The 16,319-nt window shown below is 32.0% G+C and overlaps 1 protein-coding gene and 1 non-coding gene across 2 annotated transcripts; both read left to right on the forward strand.

Moving 5' to 3' along the window:
- The first annotated feature begins 520 nt into the window (after positions 1 to 520).
- LOC124937964 (GATA transcription factor 19-like) lies at positions 521 to 4,952 on the forward strand. Its single transcript, XM_047478307.1, has 5 exons — positions 521 to 1,018; positions 1,859 to 1,945; positions 2,032 to 2,165; positions 4,299 to 4,412; positions 4,516 to 4,952. The coding sequence occupies exons 1-5, from the start codon at positions 704 to 706 to the stop codon at positions 4,727 to 4,729; spliced, it is 864 nt and encodes a 287-aa protein (XP_047334263.1). The 5' UTR covers positions 521 to 703; the 3' UTR covers positions 4,730 to 4,952.
- Positions 4,953 to 12,626: 7,674 nt separating this feature from the next.
- TRNAM-CAU lies at positions 12,627 to 12,698 on the forward strand. The gene has a single exon. It is a non-coding gene; the product is annotated as a tRNA-Met (tRNA).
- Positions 12,699 to 16,319: the final 3,621 nt, after the last annotated feature.

Raw genomic sequence — 16,319 nt, forward strand, 5'->3', positions numbered from 1 at the left:
TTGAGGAACGATGATCTTGATGGATGTTGAAGGAAGTCGGAATGGAAAGTCGGCCGCAGTCGGAGTGGGAGGGAGAATCGGGGAGGTTTTGTTTTAAATTAGGGCCAAAAGTTATATATAAGCTCATTGACGCGAATTACCATCCACGCGTTTCATCTAAAAACGCGTGAGTTCATCAACGCGTTTTAGATGAAACGCGTGGATGGGAATTCACGTAAATTGAAAAACGCGAATTGCCATTCACGCGTTTCATCTAAAACACGTGAATGAAATCACGCGATTTAATCTAAATCGCGTGAATGGTAATTCGCATCAATGAGCGTAAAATCTGGCGCCCGAGGGGTATTTCTGACATTTCGCAGGGCAAAAGGGCCTTTTTTGCCAACATTAGCAGGCGCGGGCCTTTTTTGGAATTTTCCCTGTTATGGGGTCATTTCATCAAATTTCCCAAATTCGAGAGAATTATATAAAATTGACAATTCCATAAAAAAAAGGAAATTTGAGTATGCAAAATCTTTCCCTTTTGAGAGGAGTTAGTTCTATCTGCAAAGACTCCATTTTTGGGACCGTGGAAGGGAACTCTTACGATGACTACATACTAGCTTAGGAAGGGTAAACCATAACAAGGACTACAGTCTAGCCAGCCCCTAGGTCTATACTGATTGTTGAATTATTCTTCATTCTGTTATTCCCTCTACTGCTGATGGCGACGGCAAACCTACATCCATTTCAAGCTCAGCCGTACGAAGACCACCACCGGCCGGAGCTTGAAGCTGTTCAAACTGATGACTACGAGAATGGCTGCTGCTGCTGCGACGGCGGCGGCGGCGGCAGGGATGATGATACTATGGACGAGGAGACAGACGAAGGACGCCTGTCGTTGGTTAATACATCGGAGCATCATCAACATCACCACGACGGGAAGCTCGGTGGACTTGTCGTTGCCTCCCGGACTAGTGAGCTTACTCTTGCTTTTGAAGGCGAGGTTTATGTTTTTTCTGCTGTTACGCCAGAAAAGGTACTATCTTTTTTGTTGGATTTTACATGTTGGAGGTATTCACTGTTTTTGGTTTTTGGATTAGGATTGGGTTGGAGTCAATTAGCTAATGATTTGTGTTAATTGGTTCTGGGTCATGGAATTCGTCAATTTGGTATTGGGTGGAGTGTTGGAGAAGTATGGGGATGGTGGGTGGAAGTATAAATGGTATGATGGAAACATCAATTGTGTGTTAGAAGAGTCTTGTTATCATTTTTTGTGTGTAGGATAACATTTCCATTTTGGATCCTCCTCATTTGTTCTGCTGCAAAATGTTGTCATGGATTTGAGTTGATGTGTTGTTGTTCATTATGATCTTCAGATATTTCAACAATTGGAGGGAAGTAGTTCTTGTAAGCTATCCTTATTAAATCCCAGAAGAAAAGTGTAATGATTTGATAATTGGCTCATTTTGTCAAGGATCTTGAGATATCAATGATTATGTCCGAAATCTTCACCTCCTTGCATACTGGAATGAGATTACTAATCGCGAATTCTGTGGACGCAGAATAGGAGGGTCATTGAGCCAAGGATCGTGTAAAAACTGAGTGTCTTTTCCATCTCCATTTATGAAATCAACCAGCTTACATCACACTTTCTTCAATATGAAAATCTTCTCCATAGATCTAGCAATCTCTTGAAAAAGGCATTGACTTTCATAGCTTACTTAACATAAAGTGCCATGAAATCAAATTATGAAACAAGTGGTTGCGTATTCTTAATTTTGTCATTATATATATATATATTTTTTTTTCCATGTTCTTTAACTTTTTTGTTAGATCACCATGCTATCTTGACATGATTCTTTTTGCAAAACTATAGGTGCAAGCCATACTCTTACATTTGAGAGACAGAGAAGCACCAGCTGGTGCCCGTACTGTTGATGCATCTTATAATCCATGCAATAGGGTAATTTGTGTAGATGACAATAGGCATACCATTGTTTTTTTTTCTTTCAAAATACTCTCCTTTTATGCTTATTTGAAATGATTTAGGGTGGGAACGACATCCCAAAGCATTCAACTCTTTCACGAAGAATTGCTTCACTTGTTAGATTTCGTGAGAAACACAAAGAGAGGTGCTTTGACAAGAAAATCAGATACACTGTGCGCAAAGAAGCTGCTCAAAGGTAAAGTTCACTATCTATTTTCTGGTTATATAACTCTTTCATTTGGTGATGTGTTTTCGGTTTCAATAATTAAGAAGACTTCCTTTGTCCAATTAATGAGTGCGCATTAAATTTCAAATTTGTGTTTTCTTATATATTAGGATGCAGTAATTCCACGACCATCACTTTTTAAATCACTTTATTTATTTTGGTAAATTCCAACTTCTTTGTGTAGCATTATTTCCTTAAGAAGACTAGTATTGAGTTGTGTTAGCAAATTCCAACTTCTTTGTGTAGCATTATTTCCTTTTTTTTTTATTCTTTTGCCTCTTTTAAACAGCGTGATTCTGCACACAATATCTTGTTGTACTTCTATTCACGTGTCATAGAATAGACGGCCAATCAAAAGACATGTGCACTAGTAATGATCTGTAGAGCCTTTTGAGCAAAAAGAAAAATAAGCTAACCCTATTTGGAAACTAGTATTTCACTATCTTGATCACAATGATGATCCCATTGAAAAATTGAGAGTGATCTTCTTTTCCGTTTGGGGTAAGATTTTTTTGGGATCATAATCCACATTATAATGATTTTTGTTGCTTCATTTGGTTCACAAATGAACTTTTAATCATGATCATATTGTAATTGGTATAGAGATTTTTATTTTGGATCATGATCGAGATTATTGATAGCTCATTGTGATGTTTGGCAATCAACACATTTATTTTTTTCCGGATGATGATCCACATAAAAAAGTGTATAACAAAATACCCGTAATAGTGTCATTGTTTGTCTAGTGTAATTACTGCAAACAACACAATACACTCCAAAGCATTTCAAATTTTCACAACAAGCTAGTATTGTATGGTATACTACTGTAACAATCAAACTTGGCCTAACCATAACTGTAGTGAAGGTAGTGTACTTATCATTTAAAAATAAAGACGTAAATTTGACCTTGACAAGAATAGTACAGAACTACACTAACAAGGTATTTCATTTGTAAGTGGGAGACTATGGGTAAGGAAGATATAGTATAGATTGATCTTTCAAATTAAAATACATATCACTCAGTTGGATGACTTAAAGGCTCCAAATCTTCTCTGGTCTTATGCAATGAAATCTAGTTGACCATTGACTATGTATGCTTTGACTTTATTACTCTTTTGGATGTTATCCCCTTATAAGTGTTTGTGGATTTTTAATGAATAGAAGGAATAGGGTCATCATAGTCCACTACAAAATAGTATATTCAAGCTTATGTTGTTCCTCTAGACATTGTTTTGCTTTGTAGCTTCTCCCATCGAATATTTTTTCCAGTAGAAGGTTAAGAAAGTAATAAAAATATTTATAATCTTATATGTTTTCCTTGTTGCAACCTTTATCTTAACATAAATATGATGATCAATTAATTTTGTATTGTTAGATAACTTATCAGTATTTCTTCCCTTGTCCTCTCTATGTTGTCATGTTCATGGTTCTTGATCTGGAACTCTTAAACTAAAATAGGGCTGTAAATGATGTTTTTTCATCCTGAAACAAAAAACTTATCTTCTTATTATAGGCACTGGGGTACAGTTTTGGGGAAAATATTCAGTTGCTAATGTTGTTATTTTTCTAATATTCTCTATGCAAATCATTTCCTTCTATTAATTTCCTTGGGGGTTGTTCATAAAATATTTTTGTAGATTTGTGTTTAATAGTTTAATTGATAACACTTTGAACAGACTTTACCTGCCCCTAACCAGAAAAGGGAGATTCTTGCAAAGTTGTTCAATTTATCAACTTTGAATTGAACAAATTATTAGGAAGTTAATACCTGGCTTCTGTAGGCATGGGTCTTGAATTAGACATGTACATAAGTATGTGCCACTCTCAGACTTAAGGAGTTATTTCTCCTTAAATACATCGCTAGATCTGCAAGGATATTGCTATCATAGTCAATGTTGCTTACCATGGATACATTTGTGTTTTCTGCAAGTCATATCGCCAAAAAAGCTTGCATGATAACAAAATAGGCTTACCCGTTTGATCATTGGTCAAATTTTACTTCACTTGAAATCTTATAATTATCTGCATCATGAAGTGTAGGAGAATGTTGTTACCCCTATTTTGAGTACTTCGTCTGGTAATTCTTATTTAACATTGTGCTAGAATGAACCGCAAAAATGGTCAATTTGCATCAACGAAAGAAAATTCAGTGTCTTCTGGTTGGGATTGTGCTAAAGGTCGTGAACAACCTGATAACAGTATTCGCCCAGAAACTGTGTGAGTCTTGATATTAATCTATTGTTATTTGGAATTGAAAGAGGTAAGACAGAGTGAACACTTATGGTGGTTTTCTTCTGTTTGTTTCTGCAATTTATTTCAGTCTTAGAAGATGCCATCATTGTGGCGTTAGCGAGAATGCTACTCCTGCAATGCGTCGAGGCCCAGATGGACCAAGGACACTCTGCAATGCTTGTGGACTTATGTGGGCAAACAAGGTACATCAAGTATCTAATTGCAAACTAAAGGCACTTAAACTCTCAATAATGCAACACTTCAATTATTCTAGCTCTTTTCAATGTTATGAAATTTTGTAAGGTTTGTTTACCTGTTTGCATTCCTAAGAAAGGTGTCAGGTTCAATTCCCACTAAGAAAGTCTTGTTGAAAGTGGGGGTTCGAGCTAGCTTCCTCTAAGGAAAAAAACCCGGTTTTCAAGAAAATTAAAATTTACCTGGGCTGGCAACTAATTGACCACTCTACAGATAACATTTTTTTTTTGTTTGTGCCTTGACGGAAATAGTAAATTGTTGAATCTAGATAATGTCAGGATAAACTTTTTGATCAATTGTTCTCTACTATCTTCAGCCAAGAACTTTAGAAGGGACAAGGGTTCCTAAAAAATAACAGGGAGTATTCTTTGTAGTCCTAATTTTTCTAGGCTGGATAGTGTATTTTTCACCAAATCGCATACATTGTACAACTGAGATGAAGAAACTGGAACAGTTTAAATTCAAGGGATTGTAATTTTAGCTTTCCAAGTCTTTCATTTCTGACTAGTTAAAAGGCCAGTGGATGAGCCAAAATGAGACTCTGTTTTGGTTGGAGGTTACGATATAACCATGTTTTCTGGTTAAGGCGAGTAATTAGCTCATATTTGATTATCATGAGTGAAATCTAAAATTTATCGCAAATATGCCTCAAAAGATGTGACTAGGACCTGCTGTGGGAGTTGCAAGTTATGCATAATTAGTGCTCAAACTAGTTGCTCTGCTTGGAGTTTGTCTATAATTTCCTGAAACAAATTAAAAGTATGAAGGTCTTGGAATTTTTCTCTACATTCCAAAAAGATTTAGCAGACTCAGCATCAGAATTAAGGGCAAATAAACATTTAGGAGATTCTGTACGCGGCTTAATAAGTGATGATTGTTGTAATCCTAAATCATTGTCATCCAATTGGGAAAGAAATAAGGCATATTTTCCCATGTCATTCTCCAATCCTTGAGAGCTAAGGTAAGACGAAGTGTTACTGTGAATCATGTGAAGTAGCATAAGGATATTTCACTGCCATGGTCCATGTAAATGCTTGATGTTTCCTTTGCCCTCAAAAGGCTTCTATTTGGAATGGAGTCATTCCATTCAAATAACATAAACACTGATTCTATAACTCGCTACGGTAGTTCAAGTGATAAGAGTCTGTTCTTAAAAGACCAAAGGTCAGGATTATGACTGTGGGGTCATGCTAACTTTCTGAAATAAAAATTAAAAGCATAAACATAAACACTGATTCTTCGGATAACATTTTTTTAAAAAGACTTTATTGAAAAGAACGCAAGAAACTATTTATAATTTATCTTATTAAGAACACTTAAAAAGTTAACCAAAAAAAATATTTATAATTTATCTTATTAATCATTAAATAATTATTACAAAACTATTAATATTTGTACATAATTTAAATACATAAAAAAATTTAATAATTCTTATGGAAGAAAATGATTGTCACTACATCACTAGTTAGGAAAATTATAAAGTGTTGAGAGAAATTTTATTTTTCCGCGAATCAGATTTAGTCAAGTCATTTTTTCTCAAATTTCCTCTCACATATTCCTTCCCCACTCATTTCTCGTATATATTTATCCTCTGGTATTCAAACATATGAAATTAAATATTATAGTAATTCAAAATAAAATTGAGATATTAAACTTTGTTCTTCTAGAAGGGTGCATGGGCATATTAAAATTTAAATAGTTTAAGAGCTTGTTTGGTTTAGTTTACAAAAAAAAAAAAATTAATAAATAATTATAAACTTTTTTTTGTAAAAATAATATAAAACTTATCTTTCTTCAAGAATAAGATTTTATATTTTTTTTCACAACAAAAATGAGAATGACTGAAAAATAGAGGCAATTTTTAATATTTTAGATTTATTTAGAACTTTTACTCAAAATTTATTCACATATCTTTTTCAAATATTACATCAGTTAATTTATTTGTTAAAACATAATTAACTTATTTATACAAAATTGAAAGTCCACTAAGCTTGATCTAGGCCCATATGTCTCCATTCTAATCATGTGGGCTTTTATTCACTTTTGAATCTTCTGTACATTACAACCAAAATTTACATCTCAGTTTCTTATGAAAAAAAATCGACTATAACTCTAAAATCATTTTTTTAACTTTCTCATTCCATTATTCTTCTTGCATTTTTTTTTTCTCAACTATTATATTCTTTTTTCTCAGCATTTTTTTCCGACAACAACATTGAGACGAAAAAAGGGTAACGTGATAAACATGACAGCAAAAACGAACAAATACATCAAAGATAAATGACACAAAACAAGAACTATCAAGTCATATGTCCACACATTATCCCTTCTGAATGACTCACCAACAGGTGAAGTCAGGATGAAAAATTACTTGGGGCTGACTCCAATTTTTTAGCGCTTTTTTTTCTTGTAATTGATACAATAAATTAATTAATTCAAACATATAAAATAAAAAATGTATGACATTTACTTTATTACTTTATGAAATTATAAAATAAAACAGTACATTCAAAACATTTAGCATACACATTATTGAAGTTGTGCCTTCTATTCTTTTTAATAAAAATAAATTAAAAAAAATAAAACATAAAAAAATATTTAAATAAAGAAATTAAAATATATTTAATTAATCATTTTAACTTTTAATTTAGACTTATCATTCATCAAAATTAGATAATATATACCTTAAAAATAATTTGTGAATTTACATAAAATTTATAAAAAAAAACTAAATTATTAGATTTTCTTTTATAATTTTATTGTATATTTATACTTTTAATATTTTTTTAACTAAAATTACTTATATTTTAATAATTAAAAAAACAAATAACCTAATTAGCAATGACTTAAAACATATCCATTAATTATTTGACCAATAAATAATATTATAACTAAGTTAAGTAAAGATAGAAAGCCTTTTTTATTCTTATTAAAAAAGATTAACCAAATATTTAAAAAAATGTTTTTCAACAAAATTACTGTCTTATGAATTATTGTCACTAAATTGTTAATTCAAATAAATTTTGATGTGGAGAAAGAAATAGTATTAAAAATGAGAAATTAACTTCTATAAAGACTTATTCGAACATCAGAAAAACATAAAGTGCTAATTTAATTTTATTTATAAAAATAAAAAGCAAAAAATAGTTTTATTAGGTGGGATCAGATATATCAGAATCTAATAGTAGAGAAGAGAAAAAGGGTAATTGCTCCAAATTTTTTTTTTTTAAATTTAATTGGGGCTGAAGTCCACTCTAGTTCAAATATTTTTTAATTTTTGTGGGGTGGAGCCCACCCTAGCCCAAGCGTGGCTCCGCCTCTGCTCACCAATGACACCAAATTGATCGTACCAAATATATATGTTGTAATATTTTTTTGATAAGCAACACTTTATATCATTGATGGATTTGTTGTTATTCTTTTTATGTTTATGGTTATATTTCGAGTTTCCCTCGTCCCTTATTTTGACTGTGTTATTGGGTTGACGTATCCATAAGAGGTCTTATTAATTTGTCGAATGCTGTTTTTTCTTTTATAGAACTCATTTTAACAATTTATCAAACAATCAGAGTGGCGCAGCGGAAGCGTGGTGGGCCCATAACCCACAGGTCCCAGGATCGGATCGAAACCTGGCTCTGATATTTTAGTTTTAAGCGTTAAATATCGCATAGTTTTTTTTTGCCTACATTGATCTTGTACTTATGTTATTAGTGATGTATACAACGTCCATCTTGTAATACTTTCAATCTTTTTGAGTTTTCCCTTCATATTATTATTATTATTAATCGTTTTAAAAGAGATTTTGCTACTTAAATTAAATTGGAAGTCTATAACCCAACTTAATATGCATTATCTTCAGGACTAAAATTACTCATAAAAAAGAATATGATAAGATAGTTAACTAATCTATAAAAACAATGTGGTAGCTAATTAAGTGTCTCAAAACCAAAAAACGTTAAATATTGCATAGTTTCTCTTGCCTACATTGATCTTGTACTTATGTTATTAGTGATGTATACGACGTCCATCTTGTAATACTTTCAATCTTTAACGCTTTTTAGTTTTAGGATTTTAAAGAGGCCGAACCAAAAAGCGTTATATATCGCATAGTTTCTCTTGCCTACATTGATCTTGTACTTATGTTATTAGTGATGTATACGACGTCCATCTTGTAATACTTTCAATCTTTTTAAGTTGTTTTCCCTTCATATTATATATATTATTATTATTATTATTAATCGGTAGGTTAGAATGTTTTAAAAGAGATTTTTCTACTTAAAATTAAATTGGAAGTCTATAACCCAACTTAATATGCATTATCTTCAGGACTAAAATTACTCAAAAAAAAGAATATGATAAGATAGTTAACTAATCTATAGAAACAATGTGCTAGCTAATTAAGTGTCCCAAAACCAAGACTTACACTATCAGAAGTAACTCCAATTTAAAATTAAATGAAGTCTGAAAGAAAACACTAAACAGAAAACTGAAACTCAGATACAATACAAAGACAAAATTTACTTAGGGGAGTTTAAACCAAATGTTGAGATTCTCAATTCTTCTTTTGAGTTTAAATTACCCATTGAAGTTGAAGAGAAGTGCATTAAAGAGTGGGAATATGTGATTGTTGGTAACTACATATGAAAGAATCGTTTATCTTTTCTGATCACTAAGGATGTCTTGCTAAAGCAATGGGAGCACATTGGATTGGAAAAGATATCTGCAAATATCAATGATCTTTATTTCCTGAAGTTCAAGTAAGAAACAAATATGGAGAATATTCTGAAGTTGGAGCATACTTATGTTGGGTCAAACTGTTTGAAGCTAGAAAAATGGTCAGAAGGAATGAACCTACTTAGCAAAGCGAAAGAAACAACTCAAATTTGGTTCAAACTAAAAAACTTCCCGGCTCATATGTACAATGCAAAAGTACTTAGTCATTTTGCTAGTCTCTTGAGGAAATCATTGTATATGGACTCAATCACGGAAGAAAGCGAACACATCACATATGTTAGGATAAGTATTAAAGTGCATCTTAGAAGTACTCTACCAACAAAATTGACAGTTATTGACAGAAGAATTAAGCCCACAGTCATTAATATTTCATATAGAATGGAGACCAAACAGATGTGCGTTCTACAATACTTTTGAACATTTTAGTAATAAATGTGCAAAATCAATTGAAGAACAATAGAAAATCTTGAAATTTTAGGAGTAGAAGGAAAGCTTAAAAGTTTGTGAGCAGAATGAGAAAGCCTAGGAAAATAGAATTGAAGAATCAGGAACTAGATGGCATCTTGAAGAAATTAAGGATGGAGAAGCAGAGGATAAAAATGTTAAAGATTCGGAGTAAGGAGAAAATGAAAAATCAGAGGAAAGAGAAAATGAAGAATTAGAGGAAGAAAATGAAAAAAAAAATAGAAGAAGAAAAAGGTGAAGAATCAAGGGATGAAAGCAATGTAAAATTAGAAGATGGAAGTGATAGAAAAATAGTAGAATAAAGTGAAGAGGAGACTATAAAAGTAGATCGAAGCAACCCACGCAAAGTTGAAGTCAATGAATGCGTAGGTAATTGTAAAGTTTATGAAATACAGAAACAAAAATCCTTTTATCAGATAAGTGTTGGCTCAACTAAAGAAAATTTAACCAAGGGAAGGATGTAAACACAACTCACAAACAAACAACATCATATGTAACAGTTCAATCACCAATAGTAAATCCTATAGCCAAACAGGTGAGGAAGCGACGTGAATATAATCGTTGGAATTCGAGGAATGCAGATTGAGATTCTAAAGTAGAGTAAGAGTAGTCAAAGAGGAAGCTCACAATAGAATCATAATTTTAAAACTGTGGGTCTTGTATACTTTTGTTGTTAGTTATTGTAATCTTTGTTTGTTTGTTTGTTTGTTTCCAATCAGATACTCTAAGGTCGACGTTGTTTGTCAAACTTTAATCAAAGCTATGGATTGTCTATCTTTGATTTTGACCATTTCTCCCACTTTTGGGCTTTTTAATGAAATGACGATAAGTTGTTTTTCCAAAAAAATAGAAGTCTATACTTTCTTTTTACAACTACATTTTGTTGTAAAATATATACACAAGTTCTTGATGTATTATTCTCATCTTTTCAAAAAAACATAATACATTTTTGAATTCACAAATTTAGTTCATTATCACTTTTAAAGATTTTAATGTTTTTCGCATATTGAGTTTTTTACCATTAGATAAAAAAAATCAAATTAAAAAAAAACGATTTTATTATAAATTTAAAAAGTTCAAATGCATTTAGAGTAGTCATCTACAATTGTTAGCATAAACAGTGTTTTATTGTATGTTTTTTCTTTACAAGGTCCTCAAATATCAATATGAATAAGATCGAGAAATTATCTTTAGAAAATGAAGTGATATTATAAAAAGGTAAACGACGTGAATTCAAAATTTGATAAATTTCACAATGATCCTTATTATTGAAAAGAGAAGAAAATAGTACTCTAAAAACTTCATTAGAAAGGCGTGCACATCTATAATGCACATTCTAAGAATTTGAGATTCTTTGTTCCCGTTTTTTGCTTGCTTCCCCTGTTCTCTCTCATAGGGGAGGGGAAAATAGTAAAAAACATTATGGACGTTTTTGCCCCTCCCCTTTAAAAAGGAACAGGAGGAACAAGTAAAATAATGGAAACAAATGATCTTTACAAAAAAAAAATTATGGACGTTTTTGCCCTCACTTGTGAGAAGAAACATGAAAACAAGTATAAAATGGGAGCAGATGATCCTTGCTCCATTCTAAGGTAGAAAATGAATATCATCTAATTTAGAGCCATATATATAAAACATCTATTTTTAGAAAATATGCATTTTACTTTTCATCTTCAATTAATTTTGTAACTAATATTAGATTATATATACTTAAATTTGGTGTAAATAATACATCCTTAAGAATTAATTTATCATTTAATTTGATACTACCAGATTTATTTATTATCATTTTAGATACATCAACTAAAATTAAACTAATTCCTTTAATCTATTTTCTTAATATAAAAAAATATTTCTCTATTATTACAAATATGTGTACTAACCCTTGAATCTATTAGTCATACTTGTTTTGAATTGTTTTAAATATTCATGGCAACAAGAGGTGGATATCCCTCAGGCCTCCATGAGGTTCTGGGTTCGAGCCCGTCAGACGGCAAATTCTGCGCCTGGTTAATTGGTTAAGTATGTTTGCGGGCTATGTACTTAACCCGCGGGGATTAGTCGCACTCCATAGGAGTAACGGAACCCAGCGTTCTCAAAAAAAAAAAAGTTATAAAATAAAGAATGAGTCTTGAAAACATATCTGCTTTTTTTAATTTTAGCATACAAGTTATCTACAACTCTATTGTTCTCTTCAATTAAACTTTACATCATTCAATGTATTATCTTCATTTAATCTTATGAGAATGCTGCTTTTTCATAGTTGTCGGATGATACTGAATTCACAACATTCTTCATTTTGTTGTTATCCCATAAATCTAGAAAACCAATTAGTCTGTAGCATCTCTCTTTAAATTACTATTCATATTATAGTGTAATGAGAGATCTATTATTTTGTCATTGTTGTAGCCCTACCATCATTTTCTTTGAATCGCTTTGAATTACCTTCTTTGAAGTTTTTTCTATCATGACAGATTGTAAGTTAGATTGTTAATATTGACGATTTATAAAATTCTTTGATTCAACTTTCAAGAACGTTATGAAAGCCTTGTATACACTCTACAAACGATCCATAACTAGAATACTATCATTTAGATTCTTATAAGAATTATCAAGACCCATCAAGAACATGAATAATTTTTATTGTGTTATTGGGTTGATGTATCTATTTGAGATTTATTATTTTGTTGTATACTCTCTTATCTCTTTATTTTTATCATATTAAGTTTAATAATTTATTACCAAATCAGAGTGGCGCAGCGGAAGCGTGGTGGGCCCATAACCCACAGGTCCCAGGATCGAAACCTGGCTCTGATATTTTTATTTGTAGGATTTTGAAGTTTTTTGAAGTTTTTATTGATTTAAGTTGGATTATTGATGTTAACGATTTATCAGATTCTTTGATTCAACTTTTAAGAACATCGTGAAAGCCTTATATACACTTACAAAGAATCCATAACTAGAATACTATCATTTAGATTCTCATAAAAATCATCATGACCCATTAAGAATAGCAACAAAATATGTTTTCCATACTTAGCCAAAACTTTTTTTCCAGTTTGCATCCCACATAATTTGAGATTTATTTTGGGTCCCCTTATCCCCTCTTTTAATTGTGTTATTGTGTTGATGTATATTGTATTCATTTGAGGTTTTATTATTTTGTCATATACTCTCTTATCTCTATTTTATCGTATTCATTTTAATATTTTATCACTAAATCAGAGTGGCACAGTGGAAGTGTGGTAGGCCCATAATCCACATGTCCTAGAATTTAAACTTGGCTTTGATATTTTTATTTGTAGGATTTTAAAGAGATTTATTTTTTCACTTCTATTTTTCTTTTAGAAAAAAATTAAATTTATTATGTAGAACTTAAGGCTATAATAGAAATCAACCAAACTTGTAAAATCGAACCAAAAAGCGTTCAATGTTGCATAGTTTTTCTTGCCTACATTGGTCTTGTACTTATGTTATAAGTGATGTAATATTTTATCACTAAATCAGAGTGGCACAGTGGAAGTGTGGTAGGCCCATAATCCACATGTCCTAGAATTTAAACTTGCCTTTGATATTTTTATTTGTAGGATTTTAAAGAGATTTATTTTTTCACTTCTATTTTTCTTTTAGAAAAAAAATTAAATTTATTATGTAGAACTTAAGGCTATAAGAGAAATCAACCAAACTTGTAAAATCGAACCAAAAAGCGTTCAATGTTGCATAGTTTTTCTTGCCTACATTGGTCTTGTACTTATGTTATGAGTGATGTATAAATTTTCCATCTTCTATGAAAATCCCGAATTTTTCGTTTTCCCCTTATTTGATGTTTTTCAACTTCTTTTATCTTCTTTCCAGATTTATATGCATGCTGAAACATTCTATGAACGTTGTTCTTAGTTCCTCAATAGTTTCTAAGTATGCTACTTTTTGTTGGTAATACCATCGTAAAGCAGCATCATCGAGGTATTGGGGAAATAGATGTAGTGTTGTCGGTTCTTCGAGCCGTAGTGAAGTCATCATAGATGTATACATTTTGAAAAAGACAGAAGTGTCGCTTTTACCGACATATATGGATAAGGCCGATAGTTTGACTCCTATAAAGATAATTACTCTCTCGTTCATTTTTATATCGTCTTTCTAGTCATAATGTTCATCGATGGCTTTGCTTTTGGCATTTTGTCTAGTTGAGTCTTCATCTCAACTTGTATGGATCGTACTTGGGTCATTTGACGTTCATATTCAATGGAGGTTGTTTTTATGTTAATCATCAGTTAAGGATCCCCGATTTTAGTACGATTACGTAGGATCAAGTAAAAAGGAAATTTGTGATCGCAGTAACTGCTCTTGGGCTATATTATAATCGATTGGCTACTAAAATTGATCCTCCTTGTATTCTCATTGGGTATATTTCACTATCGTGGATCCCGTGTTATGCTTATGTGGTCTTATCGCAATCGGCGTCAGAGTCTTCATAAAATGAGACTTCTTCTTGAGTTCAAGGACCAAGAGGGTTATGGTTAACGGGATTGAATATAACCGATATAAGTTGGGTAGGAAAACGAGAGGAAGAAGACATGTTTTAAGACGTGGATGACATGGCTTGATTAGCCAAAGAACTTGTAATTAGCGCGAGTTATTCTATCACGTGCTAGAGAGTTGTCTTCATCTCTTTAAATTCAATTGTTAATACCATTTTCGGTATTGGTGTTTCTTTAGCCATTTCGTGGCGCAAGAAACATCAAATTATTATATATCTCTTTCTTGGGGTCGTAATGACCGATCAAGGTCGTAGACTACGATTGAGAAGGGGAGGGATTTGTAATTGTATCGTATGAACAATGCAATGCATATTCATGTAAATGAATCATAAAGTGTGAACATCTCTTTTCTGATTCTTTATATAAAAACATTTGATTTTATTATACAAAAGTTGGTAATTTTATTACAAACACGCATCTCTCTTGTTTATATATATAGAGCGATTTAGGTAGAAAAGGCAGCAACATGGGCTGTAGGTTTTTAGGTTATAGCTCATTCCTACACTAGCATTTTCTTCCTCTTCTTTCTTCTTGGTAATTCTTTCGTTCTTAAGGAATTCCCATTTTTGAGGTGTTGTGTCATTTCTCGAGATAGCCAATGTAAGACTTGTGGTCGATTGACGTATCTATGACAATAACATTTCCTAGATAGGGTAACATGTTATCACGACTTAATTGTTTGAATATATCGTGAGTATAGTAAGAAGTGACCCGCTTCAAACCCATGAGTATAATAATTGGTTTGTCGTCCATCATGTAGGCTATTTTCTTTATGAGATACCATAGAAGTAGTTCTATAATAAGATCATCGTTATATATAAGGGGTTCAACTGCATCCCTCTTCATTATTCAGTATTGGAGGACATAACACATGCGGTCATCGGGGACCATTGGTGGGAGGCGTTTAAGTTTGTCGATAAACCAGATATAAGAGTATTAGAGGGGAGCCTTTTTTACTCATGACAGGGGATATAAATGACTCATTTAACCCCATGAGTGTTTCGGCTAGTATGAGACTTGATGGGTCTTTATTTTCTTTGCACATATTATAGGCTACCTCTAAGATTTTTTAGAGGATGGATTGGTGCCTGATGGGGCTAAGAAGAATTTAGCACGTAGTATGATCATTGTCATCATTTAAGAGCCTAGGGTTTGAGGGATTTCTCCATTCTTGATTTCCATTTTACTCCATTTGTGGAGATCAATTGTGACTTTTCTCAAGATGCCTTCAGATGTTGTTTTGGTATATCTGAAGTCTTCATGTAGTAGCTTTCTTAATAACATTGATTTTACAAATGGTTTGAGATGCATAATATTCTTTTTATCGATCATTAAGATAGCCCTAAATTCTTTTATGGTATGGCACATATGCTTGTCTCCAAAAAGAAGGTTCTGGTGACGAAACTCTATTTCCTTCGAATTTGCATCATGAAGTTCTTGTTTACTTTGAAGTTGATGAATCTCATGATAGCATTTAGTTCATAGATCCTATGATTAGGTTAGATCATTTGCCACAAATAGGTTAGATCACAGTCTCATAAATTTTGCATTTTTTTAGCAGTAAATTGATAAGTTTTATAATCAAAGTATTGAATTTTGGATGAAGAATGTGCGAATTCTATGATGGGTGCATACATACCTATAATAGAGAAAAAGAAAGACTTGACATATACAGATGAACACAAGGCATGAAAACAATTAAGAAGGTCGTTATGTCGAGTTCAATTTGGTAATTTTTTTATTCTTTAAAAAATACGATTTTGCTTTATTGTTGCTGTGTTGCTTATTTGGAATGGGAAGTTTGATTGTTTTAAGGTTTATGATCGAGGTACGACGTTTGATCTGAAGAAAGGAGGTAGGATTGAGAGTATTCTTGTTTCTCTTCCACTTACTACAAGAT

This window comes from Impatiens glandulifera, chromosome 5, assembly GCF_907164915.1.
Source record: "Impatiens glandulifera chromosome 5, dImpGla2.1, whole genome shotgun sequence".
Classification (NCBI taxonomy): Eukaryota; Viridiplantae; Streptophyta; class Magnoliopsida; order Ericales; family Balsaminaceae; genus Impatiens; species Impatiens glandulifera.

Excerpts from the sequence above, each read along its gene's own strand:
- LOC124937964 (XM_047478307.1), top strand. The coding sequence starts at position 704 with ATGGCGACGGCAAACCTACATCCATTTCAAGCTCAGCCGTACGAAGAC. Across the intron at positions 1,946-2,031 it reads CTTATAATCCATGCAATAGG|GGTGGGAACGACATCCCAAA; the intron begins GTAATTTGTGTA and ends GAAATGATTTAG. Across the intron at positions 2,166-4,298 it reads CGCAAAGAAGCTGCTCAAAG|AATGAACCGCAAAAATGGTC; the intron begins GTAAAGTTCACT and ends ACATTGTGCTAG.